The following is an 18,554-nucleotide window of genomic DNA, read 5'->3' on the forward strand; positions in this document are numbered from 1 at the left end:
TGAGGGAATCACCAGAAGGCCCTTGGCTCTGGACCTCAGTGTCTGGGCAGAACGATGGGGTGGAGACGCTCCTTCAGGTTTATTGAAGGTATTCTGAGCTTGCAGCTAAAAATACTGGTACAAATGTTGAGGATTGAAGCAAAAGAAGAAGAATGGTTATGAAAGCTTAAATGCACACACATACATTACAGCTGAACTGTGTGTGTGCGTGTGTGTAAATGTATCTTTGTGCTTGTGAGGCTAAGGGGGTGCTTTCTAATGGGGGTGTATGTTGTGATGCTGCTCCTCTGATCTTTCAGGCCAATCTGCCCCTGCTACAGCGGGAGCTCCTGCACTGTGCAAGGTTGGCCAAGCAGAACCCCGCCCAGTACCTCGCTCAGCATGAGCAGCTGCTTCTGGATGCCAGCACCACCTCACCTGTTGACTCCTCAGAGCTGCTTCTCGATGTGAACGAAAACGGGAAGAGGCGAACTCCAGACAGGTAAACGTTTTGGAGGGCTTCTATGACGTTGTATTGAAAAGGTGCATGCTGAGTTTGCGAGGTCCACTTTGCCTGTTGCATCAGAATGTTGGGTAATCATTATTCCTTGACCAGTATCCCAGCACACTGAAAAGAGGTCCCTGCTTTATTTAAATGGCGTAAATAACTTTCAGTGGGTCAAGATATCCCTTTGACTGTTGTATGAATATATGAGTGCTGACTCTATAGGGTTGGGCAGAATGAAGTCTCAGACAGTGCGAGCAATGCCTATTGGGGGACAGAGCTGTGTGTCACATAGCTGTGGCCCTTAAGCTAGGTTGCTCTCCTCAGGTGTAGTGGAGAATGTTGTCACAGGATCAGTGTCACCTGCTAGCCATGTCAGCTTGTCTGCGCAAGGGAAGAGCGCCATTTTGTCCTGCTCAGGAACCAAAGAAGTTGAGCTGATTATGCGGGTAAAAGATGATCTGTAAAAGAGAGACAAAAACCAGCAACAAAAGCTTTCTTGTTCTGAGTCACGGTATTGGGCCAGTGGAGACTTTCTGGGATCTCAGGCTAACATCTTTCTGTAATGTCTGAGACCTTTCAATCCAAAGTACCAGAAACTCTACCTGGGACCTTTTTAAATGCAATGGTTATGTTTGTTTATTGCTACACATGTACACTCTACTTCTAAGCAGTGAGAAGTTTCAGAGGTATAGCACTCATGCAGGCTTCAGTTTCCTTTGGAAGGAGTTCATAGGAAGCTTATGGTGTTTGTAATATTTGTATATAAGCTGAGCAGACAATAGAGATTTGCAGCAGTAACTCATTTGCAGCAGATTTGTTAGGATCCTTCCAGAGAGCAACTCAGCTCTCCGTGAGTCTTTTGTAGTCCCAGTCTGAACTGTTCCATCTTTCACACAGTCACAAAATTAGCACATTCCCTACCTGGGTGGAGGGAGCGGGAGGCTGAACTTGTTTCCCAAAAGCCTGTCTTCTTCTGGAAGGGTCTGCAACTGTTAGCTCCTATGGCAATCTATTCTGCACAACAAAGTCAGTTCTGTTTGGCAGGTTTGACCATGCCAGTTATGAAGACGATAGATATTGTAGTGGTTAATAATGGAGTAGGTCAGATTCCAGGCTCTTAGCATCACAGGGTGGGAGAAGAAATTACTACAGATGGTCTCAGGAGGGCTGATGGTACCAATGCCATCCCACTAAGGCAGGTCCTCTGTTGGTCTACAGAGTTTTCTGGTCCATAGCGACTGATGACATCATCCAGATTCCAGACTTCCACTCTGTGTTAGTAGCCACTCTTTCGATCACACTGCTTTCTGCAGCAAACCAGATACTCATTTCAAAAAAGATGAAACTTGCCCAAGAATTTGCATACAAGGTGAAGCCAGTGTTTGAGATACAGAGCACAAAACAACTCATTTGGACCTGCAGATTTTGTCCAACTGAATGCCCTGTAGCATATTTGATACAATCGCATCTGCTGTTCTGTATTTAGTCGCATCTGCGAGTGCTCTGGTGACATCCCATTGCACTGAGGCGGGATGAATTTATTGACAGAGTTCGTTGCAGAATGCTGGGCTTTTTATTTTGATAGAAATGTAGTTGGTTTTTATAGTTGGAAGAGGGCAGGATAAAAATCAAGTTAAAATAAATTAACTAAGTTATGCTTGAATGCAACAGAATGTTCCATTATCAGTAATCAGTGGAGAACTCTGCTTTTTCATGATAAGCCTGAAGGCACAATTTGCCCCTAAATAATTAGGATTATAATGGAGCTCTGTTCACGTGTACTAGCCAACAAATTGTTTGGTTTGTTGTATGCACATTTAAAGTGGCTAGCAGATCATTTGGATTCCAGATATGACTGTCACTGTCTCTGTTTCGTGTTTTTGTCTTAAGAAAACATTCAATATAGGCCAGGAGAGGGAGAGATGGTTTTTATTCTGGTTTAAAAAGCTGTTTTCCAGCCATCTATATCCCAATCCGGCTCCCTGGCTCACATATCATTTTCACTGAGCTGAAAAAGAATGCTATATAGGGATGTGGTAGTTGCTCCCCCTAACATGCCCCAGTACTGCCTGCATGTAAACGTGGTAAAGCGAAAACAATACTTCAAGGACTGCCTCTCTCCAAATGCATCGACCCAGACCCTGTGATCATCATCCGAGGTCCTTCTTCATGTGCCTCCTCTACAAGGGGTCTGGAAGTTGTCAACACGAAAGCAGGCCTTTTCTGCTGTGACTCCCCGCTTGTGGAATCCTCTCTCCAAGGAGGCTCACCTGGTGCCTTCTTTATATATCTTTTGTTGTTGTTTAGTCATTTAGTCGTGTCCGATTCTTTGTGACCCCATAGACCAGAGCACGCCAGGCACTCCTGTCTTCCACTGCCTCCTGCAGTTTGGTCAAACTCATGCTGGTAGCTTCGAGAACACTGTCCAACCATCTCATCCTCTGCCATCCCCTTCTCCTTGTGCCCTCCATCTTTCCCAACATCAGGGTCTTTTCCAGGGAGTCGTCTCTTCTCATGAGGTGGCCAAAGAATTGGAGACTCAGCTTCAGGATCTGTCCTTCCAGTGAGCACTCAGGGCTGATTTTCTTAAGAATGGATAGGTTTGATCTTCTCTCAAGAGTCTCATCCAACACCATAATTCAAAAGCATCAATTCTTCGGCGATCAGCCTTCTTTATGGTCCAGCTCTCACTTCCATATATCACTACTCGGAAAACCATAGCTTTAACTATACGGACCTTTATATATATCTTTAGGCACCAGGAAAAACAATACCTCTTCTTCCAGGCCTTTGACTAATTAAACAATCTATGTATGACCTTTTAAACTGTGGAGAGCTATAGTTTTGTTGGTAACTACAGCATGTATTTTTGTGGTTTTATATTGTAAACTACCCTATGATTCTCGGATGAAAGCTGGTATATAAATTTAATTAAATAATAACACTAGTAATAATAGAGCCTACCGGAATTCTGTGTAAACTATTGTGCCTTCAGTGGACTGGATCAAGCCCTAGTATCTTTATTTTATTTTTATCTATAGAAGATTGCATTTGATTTCTTGGCTCTAGATGATTTTAAGGATAAGCCACAATGTTTTCCCTTATGCTTTCAATTTTCCTTGTTCTTACGACTAGTAGTTAGTTTCCACTTTCCGGCTTATTTTTGGCGACCACAGTTTACTCCTCATGATTTTTAAAAGCACTGTCCTATGACTCCTTCTGAACAAGCATAAATCAAAAGAGAAGGAAATGAAGTTCAGATATCTGAGCAATGTTTGGCACAGGCTCCTGGAATAGCTAGAAGGGAAACTGCTTTTATTTAATCAACAGCAATCATAAGTAATTTAATTGTTGATGCTCACCTTTTAAGCTGAGTTCAGTATAGATGATCCATTTAAATATTAGACATTACACTGCCATTGTCTTCTGTATAGCCAACTCCGGATGTTACAGAACACCAAGATTACTTGAATACTTGAATAAAAGAAGCAGGGAGAATTCTCACCCAACTGGATCCAAAGTCAATTAGGTCATGACATGGCCCAAGATGTCAGAATATTTATGCCACAGACTTATGGATGGGAGATAATCCTGTTGCAGTCTGAACATTTCAGACTATCTTGCAATTTGAGAATCCAAATTAGTTAACCATATGAAACCACCCTTGCAGGGCAAAACGTAGCTAACTTCTTTGAGGTTTCATTACAATCTAGGAGTATATAAATCTAGTTAGTTAGTTAGATCGATCAATCAATCTTACTGAACAAAAGGAGTTGTGATAATCTTTTGGCAAATTTAAATTATGGCATCAAAATTGTTCACTGATTTCTATGTCACTGCCTAACTTTTCCCATTGTTCTGCATTTCCCATGATGTGTTTATCCTTGTTTAGGCAAGCAACATAAATTTCAGTTTGATTTCTAACTCTGTGCTTATGTCTGGACACACTACAGTTTCTAAAAACATGCATGTTGGTGTTAGAACATCCCTTATGGATTCCAACCCCCCCCCCCCAATATCTGTTCACAATGGTTACCTGGTGTTTGAGATGTCCTAGTCTTGTTAGATGCTGTGTCATAAAATAAACCCAGAAGAGAATGTCAGGTACTGGGAAGTTTTTTTTAAAATATCTACCTTTGGTGGCAGCACTGGAAGTCTACAGTGACTTGGATCCAAAGATTGGAAAGATAAAATGTATTATCATCATTTCGTAAACTCTTGCACAAGTGCTATCAGAACACTTCTTGTATTGCAGCACTATACTGCTTTGGGGTTTAGGGTTAGGCAAATCTGTCAGTTTTGGTACCTGTTTCACATTTTTCCAGACTTATATTTGAGATATCCATGTTTCTGCATCATTCTGCAAAATAAATAAATAAATAAAAATAGAATATCCTAATGAAAATTCTAGTACACTTTCCCCCTAACATAAACCTTTTCATGTGCAATTTTGCCTACCATACATATTTTTGAAAGCATTTCCCCCTAATATTACAGTAATGTATTTTGCATATTTTTCACTATTAGGTGCTCACTTTTCCCTAATATTTGTACTTGTATACACACTATTTGGTTGGAGAACTGTATCACAAAATTTAGAGAAGTGCACGTTTTAATTACTGCATTTTGGTTCACATCTTGTTTTGGGAGGTGTGAATGCCAACCGAACCAAATTTCTCCCCCATCCCTAATTAGAGTTTTGTTGCAGCATGAAAAACCTGGTGAATAAGGAAGTTGCAGGCTGCCAAATATGAACTTTAGTGAGCCATAAAGAGATTTTGGAAAGAGCTCTTGCATAGCATTGCACAAGGGTTTGCAGAGACAGAATGACTCTCGATTTCTCACACAGTGCTTTTCTACTAGGCTATAAATAGTACTGCCATGAAGAATTTCCCCTAACAGAAACAAACCACTCTAGCCAAGCCTGTGTTTATGATTTTCACCAAGCTGAAGAGGTATTTTAAAGATGGCAGGCTGCATAAGTCTGACGTTGCAGTGTATATACTTGATATCCTTCTCTTCTTCTTACTGTCTCAGCTCAAACAGGTTTTACAGGTTCTGTAGTGCTTCAAAACCTGCAAAACCTAACTGCAGCTAGGCAGAAAAGCTGAGAAGTGTATTCCAGTTGCCGAATGACTACCATCTCTGTGTAAGCTAAATGGCATGTTGTTCCATTCATTCTGGGTCCAGGATATTTTGAAGAGAAACTTCTCCCAGATGAGCCTTTACAGGTATAAAGATCTTTCAGTAAGTCCTGCTATTGTATAGGAAACAGGACCTTTTCGATAGCGACACATTCTTGCAGAAAGCCGCTCATATTGAAGTGCAGAGACTTGGCCGATTGCTGATCTACTAAAAGCCGTTTAATGCCATCAAGTTGTTTTTATGATACGTTTGTAGATTTCCTTGAGATGCATGTGGACAGCGACTCATAAATTAAAGAGAACAAACGATTTGAAGGGATAAAGATTAATTCTGCTTACTGTTCTTTGTCTTAGCCACTTTTTGCGACTTCAGTGGATTTGGATATTGTTACTATCCAATATTGAATTTAGATGGAATATTTGCATTTAGACATTATTATTTTTATTGATTTTAAGTTCCTAGTGAAAAATGCCCCCCACACTTTAAAAACTGAGCAGGTGGGGTAGAAATTAGTTAAAATAATGCTAATAAATCCCACCCTTCACCCTTCCTTGGTGAAGAGGGCTGCCTCTTCAATGAAGGCTGAAAAGAAATGCAATATTCCTAGTTTCTGCCTTGTGCATGTACCCACTCTTACCATAAAGGTTTGTGGACAACCAGGAAAAACATATCATACAATTAAAATAATATACTATAATTGAGCAACTTAAATATTATATATACCCTGGTCTACTGTAGGAGCAGTCTGCCAGCAGAGCTCTGTGTTTCACTGAATGTTTTCTTGGTGCATATGGTCTGATACGGATGAGCAGCCACAGTGAGAATTTGGAGTCTATTAAACTAGCTCATTAAAAAGATCAATCTGTTTCTGTAATAATACTGGGAGCCATCAGTCATTGAATGAGAGAAGAAAGTGACACCTGAGGAGACAACACACTCACACACATATATGTACATATATTTCTTTTTTATAACTGCATAGCATGCCAGATGAAAAATGCTCTGCTCACTCTATAAATGACTCCCCCCCCTCCCAGACTTATACCCTATTTCGGGAAGTGGCATAATGACTATTCCATCACATTTGATCCAATGCTTTTTCTTCTGTCCTGTGCCAAGGAACTTATATGTAAAGAATACATATGTAAAGAATATAGTGAAATTGCTACATATATAATTGTAGCCCCTAACTGGTATATATTAATTACCTAACTTTATAGATATAGTATAATGAATAGCAACATTGTGCCTGCAATTGGCTAAATCGCCTTGCTTTATAAGAACAAAGGAAAGATGTCAAAGATGAGGCAACTTTATGGCTATTTGGGATTCATTTACTGAATTTTGTAACCTGAGGCTTGAATCTTGTACCTACGTAATTGTCAGTAAGTTCAATTGAACTTAATGAGACTTACTTCCCAGGAGACATGCCTAGCATTGTGCTGTGGATATATTTATGCCTAACCCAAGGAGAACTGAAGGCAGAGAAATAACCCAAAACAAAGCCCTGCTGGGTTTGCACCAGCAATGTGGAAGATGGCAGGGGGCAGCCACAGTGTTTATCCAGTTTCCTTTCTTCAGTTTCCAGTTGGTTGTGCTTTCCCCCAAGATCTTCCATTGCAATTGGGTGCAAAATTAGTCCCAAAATTAGTTCAAGGACTGGAATGCTACTCCACCCAGCCCCATTCTAGGGGGTGTAAATAAATTGGCCATCCACTCAGTGTGGTGTGTTTCTTTTTTAAGTACTTCACAGTCTGCTTGGGTGTCATCAATTTGGTGCCATCAACAAACCTGGCCACCTCATTGTTCACTCCTGATTCCATATCATTTATAAACAACTTTAAAACTACAGGTTCCAGTACAGCTTCTTTCTTCCCTCCACTTTGAGAATTGTTCATTTATTCCGATTACTGTTTGCAATAACCAGTCCTGCTAAATTGAATGAGACAAAAGATCTTTATGAAATCCAAGATTACAGTGTCTGTGAGACCGACATGCTGTTGACACTCTCAGAGAGCTCTAAGATTTAGAGAAGAAGGACTTCCCTTTGCAGAAGCCATGCTGATTCTTCTTTAGACATGTTCTCCTACATGCTTGATATGACAGAATCTTTAATAATGTGTTGATAATATTTATCTTTAATAATGTGCTTCTCTAATCTACCCATAAATATGTTAACATTAAGCTAACTGGCCTGTGATTTCCCGGATTGCTTTAAAAAACAGGTGTTACATTGGCTACTTTCCAATGTAACACCTATTTACATTGCTAGTATGGAGGCCAATTTTAGAGGCAAGTTACATATTTTTGTTAGAAGATCAGCAGTTTCATATTTGATTTGTTCTCTTGGTGTGGGTGGATGCCATCTGGTCCTGGCAATTTGTTCTTTTTAGTTGCCAGTAAGCCTTAGAAGATCATGTCTATTTGTCTCAATCCTTCAGACTATCTCCGCAAAAAAGTCAGCCTATGCATAGGTTACCTACATCTTTTGCAGCAAAGACAAGCACAAAATCCTTTCAGCCTCTCTGCAATTTCCCTGTACACCTTTGGCAGAAACTCTTTTATCCTGTAATGCTCCAACTGCCTCACTGACTAATTTCCTGCTTCTGACCTTTTTTTGATTGTTGGTCTTGGCAATAAGAACAATTATTGTTGTGTTGTTTTCAGCAGTTCTCAAATTCGTTTTCCCCCACTTGCCTTATTGTCAACATACATTTGTCTTACTTCCAGAACATTGTGTGCTCAGAACACTTATCCACAAAAGTGGATGTGCAATTTCCATAATGTTAAGATATTCCTGTGTCGTTAATTGCACACCATTGCACATTTTAAAAGCACCTTCATTCGCCATTTGATTACCTTGTAAAATAAGCTATTGTTCTATTTGCATTTTGCCAACAAGAATAAGGTAGCATTACTCAGGCTCAATTTCTAGTGAGAAATTAAATAATCCTCCCCCAGCTCCATAGGTGGACAGCAGTCACCTTGGCAATTATGGACAATAGTTCAAATATATTCTCCATACATCCTCCTGTCTACTGAACACCCACTACACTTGAATTTGGAAGCTAATTCTTTGTGAGGGGTATTTCATCCATTTCCTACAGACCTAAATCAAATGTGGATTAGTGGCTGCTGTCCCTATCCTCTCCACCATATTTTTCATGTTCCTGTAATGGAGATGTTCTTTGGTCTTGCATTCTGCTTCAGCCAATCAGAAATGTGCCCTGCAACTTGTTAGTGCTTTGTGATAGGACACCTGTTTTGCAAGCTGAAGGTCTAGGTTGAATCCCTGACGCCTCCAGTTAAGCAGAACAGAGGATAGATGATTGACTGCCAGTCAAGTTTTAGGTCCCAGGCACATGACAACTATTATTTGCTTCTCTGAGCATGGGCAGCATGAATTTCCTTCTTATTAGCAGACTGAGCCTAACTATGGTGCTTGTAATTACTTACAAGATAAAAATAGAACAGTAGTCACTTTTTGATGGTCATCAGAGAGAGTGATGGAAGTCACAGCCAGGCTTAACTGGTGCGTTGCTTTCCATGCAGAGGCACAACAGACCCAGTGCTGATCACCTTTAGATTAACAGCAGAACATCCTGCACATTTTTGTTTTATTCACAAACCCTGCAGCCTGCTTGAGACTTTTATTCACGTGTGAATATGCAATTTTCACTTCAAGCATGAAAAATAACAGCTTTCACAGCATCCCTGTTAATTATAGGTCTCCTTTCAAAAGTCGTGCGTGACAAGGTGTTAAGAATATTGTCTCAGTAGTGGTCACATATAAATCATTTCCACATTGCAATTTTTTTAATGGTTTGGCCAAGTTGGTTCCAAAGGATAGAAGTTGCATTCCCTGTCTAAGTCATAGTCAGGGAAAACCTACAGAAATCAATTGACAAATTAGTCATGACTTACATAGTTCCATTTGCTGGTGTGGGTACAGGATGTTCGCGGTGTGCTGTAGGCCAGACTGTAGAACTAAACACAGGAGATTGGTATTTGGGTTGAAATAGGCCACAACTCTATTGATTACAGATTCCAGTTGGTTTGGCCAAGGCATTAGGTATGAATCTAATATCAAGCAGCCTACCTCCTGGTTGATAAACCAATTGAGGTAAGCCCTGAAGTGGGGAGCTGCCCCTGACATGCACTAGGTGCCATAACCCTGCTCAGGGTTGGCATTGGGAGAGGTGTTTTGGCCCATTGGCCCCCAATGGGCTCCTGGACAGAGTCACCCCTCCTAGACCCCTTTAATGGGGTACCTGCTCAATTTAGGATCCAACCCAATGTCTTATCTGCCAAAGTTGTGACAGTTGCTATGAGGTAGGCAAATTCCTCCCTGGGCCTAAATATGGTGGCCAATAAACCACAGGAAGGTCCGGTTCATCCTGCCCGTTCACCTCCTGGATGGGTGTTTGGTGAATCCTGCAGTGATCATCCAAGAGGGCAACCCACAGCAGGCCACCCCCTGAAAAACAGTGGGAGTATCTTCATCTTCTCCCCCCAGTGGCCTGATAGGTCCATGGGACAGGATCCAGCTGGCATCCCAGCATGGCCGGGAAGGGGAGACACCAAGCATCTCTTCCCCCACTGCCCCAGCTGTGCGGTTCCAGAGCCGTGACACATGGTAAAGGCTTCCCACCCAGGTCAGTGGTATTATTTCTGTGGGTTTGCTCTGAGTATAACAAAATCAGATTTATCCAATGTATGTTAATTGAAGTGGTGCTTTTATTTGTTTGTATAGCTTATTTATAGGTTTGTATAGAAATGGGAAAGCTTCCAGGTTCCACAAAAATCTGCATAGATGAAAGTTAAGATTCAGGTACCTTCTGCCACTTGCAACCCAGAACAATAAATAAAGCATTTTTAAAAATGCTTATTATCCTTACGTTTTGTAAACAGTTTGTTATCTGCAATGCAGATTTTTCAGTCCATTGCAATCTAGTTCCATCAGTCTAAGTTGGGCCAATCAAATGCACAATCTTAACTGCATGATATCCTCTTATCACAAAAGCATGTGGGGGATTTCTTTTCTTTCAAAGGTAAAGCTTTCATTTCTGCTAGTGTCGACAGACATATCAAAGCTAGAATTGTCCACCACTCCCTGGGTAATAGCAACTTAATACAATGAGAAGAGGGAAAAGCACAGAAAGTTCTCCAAGTAGCATAGCAGTATGTGCAGTAGGATGGCAGCAATCGTTTTGTTTGAAAGGATCCAATTTCAGAAAGCAGCATGACCATTTTAAAAGTACTGTTGTATAAACATTTTATGACATGGTTTCCTTTCAACCCTGTGCTTTTACTTTTTCCGCCTATCATGACCCATGTAGGAAAAGTTGTAGTCATATCAACAGCAGTGGGTTTCCCTCCCCCCCACCACCTGTGCTGTAGTTGCTACTATACAAACAGTTTAAGAACAACCATTATATATGGGGCTTCCAAAAATGCCTCTGCAAAATCTCTGAAATGCAAATATGGGAATGTGTTATGTTTGGTAGAGAACTAATGATAATTCCCGCGCAAAATTATTATTATTATTATTATTATTATTATTATTATTATTATTATTAATAGGCTATCATAATTTTTTTGCTCTAGAAATGTCTGCATGCTGTTTATTTGCGAGCTTTCATAATTCAGTAAAAGATATTGCTGCATTTTATCAGTAGTATGCAATTCAAATAAAGTGTTTCTATTTCTATTATATTTTTATCTGGAAAGAAATTCACAGAATTCTCAGTTTTCTTTTAAGGTTCGGTATATGTTTACGTGTAAAGAACTGATCTTTCACTCTTATGAATGTTTTTTAAAAATACCAACACTTTTAATGTTATGGCACTTGATAGTACTCTTCCTGATGGCACAGTTTTTGGAGGATTTAAACCCTTGTCAATATCTCTCTAAGTCTGAAAGAGATCTTTATCTATAGATTCCAAGAAAGACCATAAAAAAAAAATTAGTAGCAATGATTGTTCTCTGATAGGAGATCATGACAAAGTTATCAAGAAGCAAAGTCGCAAATGAGCCAAATATTCTTGGCTATGCGCCCATGCATTGGGCAATAGAAGAAAAAAGTGACTCTAGTAAATTGTAAGATGCTGACATGCAGAAAGGATTTCTACCAATTTATGAATGTGGCTATTGCTCAGCTTTAAAGCAAAGCAGGGAACAAGCTGAAATAAATCCTGTGTTTGCCCACCTTTTAGTGGAGTCTGAAATAAATGTCCATGATGAGTAAATGTATTTCATCTACTGTACGTGCTATGAAAGTTACACTCACCTTCCCTGTAGGGAGGAAATACAGTGGACACTCAGGTTGCGAACGTGATCCGTGTGAGATGCATGTTCGCAACCCACAGTGGCGATTCGGGGCTTCTGCGCATGAGCAAAGCGCGATTTAGCTCTTCTGTGCATGCGCGACCGCCGAAACCCAGAAGTAACCCGTTCTGGTACTTCCGGGTTTCGGCTGCTCCGTAACCTGAAAAAACGCAACCTGAAGCGTCTGTAACCTGAGGTATGACTGTAACTCTTTCGCAAAACATGTTGCCCTTTTTCTTCTTTAGAACCAAAGAAAATGGCTTTGACAGAGAGCCTTTGCACTCAGAGCATCCAAGCAAGCGGCCCTGCACTATTAGCCCAGGCCAGCGGTACAGTCCAAATAATGGTTTGTCTTACCAGCCCAATGGTCTGCCTCACCCCACTCCGCCTCCACCTCAGCATTACCGTTTGGATGATATGGCCATCGCCCACCACTACAGGGACTCATACAGACACCCCAACCACAGGGACCTCAGGGACAGAAACAGACCTATGGGTAAGCAAAGCTCTTCCTCTTGGTTTGCTCTACATAGGCATCAAACTTCAGTTGCTCTTTTATGAGTGGAGAAATGTATAATACAGTCCATGAATTAATCGCAGCGCATGTCTCAAGATGGGTAGGGGAGAGAATCCCGCCAGTAAATTGCCCTGTTCTCTGCCCCTGCAGAGTTAGAAAGTAGGAATGCTGCACTTTAGACCTGCTCTGCCTTTTCTTGTTTCTGGGATGGCCAGAAATCATGACTGTTTAATAAATAAAAATATGTTTGAATAAAAAAAAATGTGGGTTCAGAAAGGCATAGAAATGTTTATTTTATTCTTATGGGGTCCCCCCCCCCCGGGTAGATGCATCTTTCATGGCCCGTTGAAATAAAAGGAAATTAGACAAAACAATAGATGTGCTTTATGTGTGTCTTCCATTTAATTCCGCATCAATTTGCAGTGGAATTCCCAGGAGTTTGTGCCCTAAGACGATTGACTTCCATAAACTATTGAAAGTTCAGTTGCCCTCTTGCTGTTCACTTCCATTTAATGCCATTGTTTTAGTTATAGAATCATTGTTTCAGCTGGGTTTTTATTTTATTTTTTGGAGCAGATCTTATGTTGAATGCCAATGTGTTCTAGAAAGAGACCAAGTCACAATCAGTGCTGGAGGTCTAGAAACTGGATAGTGGTGAAATAAGCATATGAAGCAATCTTACCCTGAGTTGGACCATTTATCCACCTAGTTTATTATTGACTGGCAGCACCTCTCTAGAATTTCAGACAAGGTTTTTCCCTAGCTCTACCTGTAGATGCCAGAGATTGAATGTGCTCCATCATTGAGCTCTGTTGTTTCCTGAATTAACTCCTTCAGGTGGAACAGAGGCCAGCAGATATAGGCCCTTTCTTTCATTTTTAAGCACTGCAGCAGTAAGACTACCTTAAAGGTAAAGGTAAAGGACCCCTGACAGTTAAGTCCAGTCGCGAACGACTCTGGGGTTGTGGCGCTCATCTCACTTTACTGGCTGAGGAAGCTGACGTTTGTCCCCAGACAGTTTTTCTGGGTCATGTGGCCAGCATAACTGAGCTGCTTCTGGCAAACCAGAGCAGCGCACGGAAACACTGTTTACCTTCCCACTGGAGCGGTACCTATTTATCTACTTGCACTTTGATGTGCTTTTGAACTGCTAGGTTGGCAGGAGCAGGGACCAAGCAATGGGAGCTCACCCCATTGCGGGGATTCAAACCACCGACCTTCTGATTGGCAAGCCCAAGGCTCAGTGGTTTAGACCACAACGCCAGCTGTTAGTGGAAGGAAGCTCTTGCAAGGGGACTTTCCTGTCCCTTCCAGCTCCCATTCCCCTTAAAAAGTCTTTTTGGTGGGCAAAGAGACCATCCTGAATAGGGTGTGGGGAGCTGTTGGGATGGGATGTGGCATCTTGGTGAGCAGAACAAAACTCCTTAGGATCCGGATCTAATACACTGTGGCAAAATGGTACTATAGCCAGAGCCACATTCAAAGCCAGTTTTATGGCGCATAGCAAGGGACCCACCTATCTGAGAAACTGCCCCTCCCTATATTAGCCAGTGTGCCAGTCGTGATTGGATATTCAAGCCCTTCTTTGTGGGTTGTCACTGCAGCAGTGACATCAAACTAATGACAGCCATCAGCAGGGTCTTTACCACCATGGCCCCTAAACTTTGGAATGCTTGGCCTGTTACGCGAGGAGATCCTTGCCTTTATCTGCTGTTTTTGCACAGTTGATTCTGTGGATGTATCACAGAGGGCTTTGTATGTTTCATCCAATGGGGGGGGGATTCTTTCATTGGATGCCTTTTATTATATGGTGTCAGCTGCTTTGAGTGTGAGGGAGCAGTCTGAATGTGTTTTTAAATAAATGAATGAATAAATTCTCTTTGTCCCCATCCCTATTTCTGTTTATTGATTGGACCAGAATGTGATATGCCTGCTTGTGTTCCACTTATCACTGTCTAGCAATGTTCTCTCCTCCTTATTGATCTCATAATACTGAGGATCAATGGGGCAAGTCTGTATTTTTTGTGTCTTTTTTCCCCATTGATTATCTACTTCTCCAGAAATGCTGTTGGGGACCTAGAAGGTCTTATTATACCTCAGGCCCTGTGATCTTATTATGTGCCTCTTTCATTTGCTTGATGCTGGTGTATCTGATCAGTGTGTTGCGTAATGGTTGTTCCTCATAACCAGGCAGTGTTGTGAATGCCTATAATTTATGGGTATACATGGAAAATTAAATTATTGCTGGTTGACTCTTGCATGTTATTAATATTTCATGGCGGGGTTGCTTGCTTTTGGCAGGGTTGCATGGCACACGTCAAGAAGAAATGATTGATCATAGGCTAACAGACAGAGAATGGGCAGAAGAATGGAAACACCTCGACCATGTAAGAAATACCTGTGCATTTTTGTGTCTCAATAGATGTATAAGTAGATTGCAGTCTCAAAGTAATAAGCATTATGAAATGAGACTATTTAAATTATTCAGGGCTCCCCAAACAGCACAAGAGAAACTTGTACCTTGATCCATATACGCTTGTGGCTTGGAGGATTTCTTTTGTATGCCATCTATTTCCTCCTGTAGGTAACCAAAGGTTAGGCAGTTCAGTTTGTCACATACATGAAGTAATGAGCACACAAAGTTTATGACTTGGAAAGGGCCAGTTGAAAGATCTTCTCAGATTTTAATTCACTAAGTAAGCTTGGTCAAGGCCTGGGAGGAGAGGAATGTTTTTGCTTGGCACCTAAAAGATGAAGATGAATGTTTTCCCTGGGGAGAATGTTCCACAAACGGGGAATGTATTGTGTAAATTATTGTTGTTGTATTGGTTTTTAAGTTCGCTATGCTACTTACCTAGGCATTTCTGCTTAACTTAAGAATAATATGGAAGTTGTCTCTGTTATGGCCTTGTTCCCATGTTTACATTGCTTCTTCCCACACTGCTGACGTAACATAAGAAGTACTCGGCTCCTTTAGTGGAGCCCATTGTGAGGCTGCTCCCTGGACCAGCACCAACAGTGAAAACTAGGGCAATTGCAGCATGCAAAAGATTTGCAGAATGGGTGGCTCCCAGATGGCTCTGGGCTTCTTTCATCACACAATGGCATGGGAAGAAGTTCCACCATGGCAGCTCCCATGCCAGCAGTGCAACATGAAATTAGAGCAGGATATTTGTACGTCCCCCAAGGAGTTGTATATTTGGTCCCTCCAGAACTGTTCCTTCAAAACCTGCTACTTATTTGAACAAGGAAAGAGTTCTCAGCACTGTGACTGAATAAACATAAAATATGATTAGACAGTAAAAACAAGTATGGTGTCGTGTCAAGAGTTAAGTCCAAGTCCCAGGTTCAAATCCCCACTCATGGAATATGTGTGGTGTGAAGCCCTATCATTTCCTTTCTGACAGCTTTTCCTTTATGACTTCCAGCTTTTAAACTGCATCATGGACATGGTGGAAAAAACAAGGCGATCTCTCACTGTGCTACGGCGATGTCAGGAAGCTGACCGGGAGGAACTTAATTACTGGATACGGCGGTACAGCGATGCAGAGGATTTAAAAAAAGGCAGTGGTAGCAATCACTCCAGGCAGCAGAGTCCAGTGAATCCAGATCCCGTCCCTTTAGGTACTGTATCTGCATTAAATGGATACTTCTTGTAGTTTAGTCATTTAGTTGTGTCCAACTCTTCGTGACCCCATGGACCAGAGCACGCCAGGCACTCCTGTCTTCCACTGCCTCCCGCAGTTTGGTCAAACACATGTTGGTAGCTTCGAGAACACTGTCCAACCATCTCTTCCTCTGTCGTCCCTTCTCCTTGTGCCCTCCATCTTTCCCAACATCAGGGTCTTTTCCAGGGAGTCTTCTCTTCTCATGAGATGGCCCAAGTATTGGAGCCTCAGCTTCAGGATCTGTCCTTCCAGTGAGCACTCAGGGCTGATTTCCTTAAGAATGGAGAGGTTTGATCTTCTTGCAGTCCATGGGACTCTCAAGAGTCTCCTCCAAACTTAAAAGAGTTCACATATTTTTTTACAATGCAGTGCTCCTTAGAATGTGTCTCTGCCCAATCCTGTTTTCTCTCAGTCCTTCTATTTTTGTTGCTCCCTTTCTTTAAAATCACCAATGGATGGGGAAGTTGTACTGAAATGCAGCTTCAGCTCCATCTGCTTACCTGAATTAGGCATATAAGCCTTTACAGTGGTACCTTGGTTCTCGAACTTAACCCATTCCAGGAGTCCATTCAACTCCTGAAACCATTTGAAAACCAAGGCGCAGCTTCATATTGGCTGCAGGAGCTTCCTGCACTCAAGTGGAAGCCACATCGGACGTTCGGCTTCCGAAAAACGTTCGCAAACTGAAACACTTACTTCCGGGTTTGCAGCATTCAGGAGCCAATTTGTTTGGCAACTAAGCTGTTCAGAAACCAAGGCTTGACTGTATATGGACCAGAAAAGTACTAAAAGAAACAGAGAGTGGAAACTGGTAGCCAATATGACAACTTTGGATGCCACTCTGGTTTTACTTAAACATTTCTGTTTCGACTTGCAGAATGGTAAAACCTTTGCCAAGTGTGTGCCATTCTTCTGTGGTTTTTGTTTAAATCCTGGTACCAAGTCTCTCCCGAGAAAAGCAATGAATATATTCATTCTGTATTATCTTTTAAATTGTGCAGTTTAACATTAGAGGAGTAATGCCAAGTCAGTGTGGTTGTGGTCGAGAGGAAGTCAGGCCAACAATTGAAAATACCCTCAAATGTAACTGGTACACTGTTGCAGTAGGTACTTCTCCAGCCAACAGAGGAACTGAGGGATCATGGCCATAGTCATTAAAAAAAAAAACTTTAATTAAGGCCATCAGAAAATATAAATACTGCTTTTGTGTGCTCTCTGTGTTTCAGATGTCAGAGATCCCCCTTTGTCATTTTTAATGAGCTAATCCACCCTGTAAAAATTACCATCTTGTCATCTCCAGTAGCTTTGCGTGGGGGAGGGGAGGACCATCTGTTACACTGTTGCGTCTTTCCCCCCTTTATGATTTATATTAGTACCCATTCTGAAGATTAGTTTTGACTATAGTTATAATCAGCCCATTTTCAGTCACTGTAATGATTCTAACCCAGAGGACCGTGAATGGGAAAAAAGAAAAGAAAAATACTGCTCACAGAATTCTGTGCACACATGTACAAACCTTTGCTCTGGGTGGAACAGTGTTCCACTGATGCAACTTGATTCCCTTTGCTCGAGTTTTTAGTTTCAATAACTTGTATGAAGCAAATAGATGATTCTCATGGTCTTCTCGTATGCAGAGCACTTTTATCAGTTATGACCTTCCTAATATAAAACTGCACTGAGATGAGGGGCCATAGCAGCTGCATGAAGGGAATACAGTGGTATTCTCAAACCTAACCCATTTCGGGAGTCCATTCGATGCCCAAAACCATTCAAAAACCAAGGTGCAGCTTCCAATTGGCCTCAGGAGAAATACTCCTGTACTCAAGCAGAAGCAGTGTTCAGGAGCCAATTTGTTCAACAACTAAGCTGTTCGAGAACCAAAGTACCACTGTACTGTGTTGAGCCCCTAGCGTTGTCCATTAAAAGTAATTTAGAGTCGGAAGAGTATGAGATTTCTCTGTCTGACACTTTGGAGAACCTCTGCTAGAGTTAGCAATATTAGACTAGGTAGGCCAGTAGTCTGATTCAAAACAAATTGTCTTTATATGAATCTCAGAATAAATCATGTAGGCCCAAATATTGTTAAAAACAGCAAACACATTACATTTTGAAACAACCCCCCCTCAAAAAAATAACTCTGAAAACACAATAATTGAAATACTCCTCGCACACTTGTTTCAAAATAACAAGAAAATCCAATAAACATTTATGTGTATTATACTAGATACTTGACATTTCTATGCACTACTCACATCTGCATATATGTTAGGTAAAGCTATTTCGGGCATTTAAAATTGGCTTGGTCCATTGTTGTGTCAAATAAAATAAGTGCTTAAAAATTTGCATGGAAGGTAGGAGAGTAAAATTGTTTCAGTCCTGAAAAACACCACTTAGAAACGCTCACACTTAG

General features: G+C 41.3%; 1 protein-coding gene across 8 annotated transcripts in view; it reads left to right on the plus strand.

Moving 5' to 3' along the window:
• RUNX1T1 (RUNX1 partner transcriptional co-repressor 1) overlaps positions 1–18,554 on the plus strand; it is a 147,099-nt gene that overhangs the window by 101,426 nt on the left and 27,119 nt on the right. For all 8 annotated transcript variants that reach the window (XM_081919756.1, XM_081919758.1, XM_081919752.1 and 5 more), the window contains 4 exons: positions 300–481; positions 12,205–12,455; positions 14,778–14,863; positions 15,905–16,100. In XM_081919756.1, the coding sequence (XP_081775882.1) occupies positions 300–481; positions 12,205–12,455; positions 14,778–14,863; positions 15,905–16,100 (715 nt within the window). The remainder of the gene's footprint in view (positions 1–299; positions 482–12,204; positions 12,456–14,777; positions 14,864–15,904; positions 16,101–18,554) is intronic.

The sequence above is a fragment of the Podarcis melisellensis genome (assembly GCF_964234715.1).
Source record: "Podarcis melisellensis genome assembly, chromosome: 7".
Classification (NCBI taxonomy): Eukaryota; Metazoa; Chordata; class Lepidosauria; order Squamata; family Lacertidae; genus Podarcis; species Podarcis melisellensis.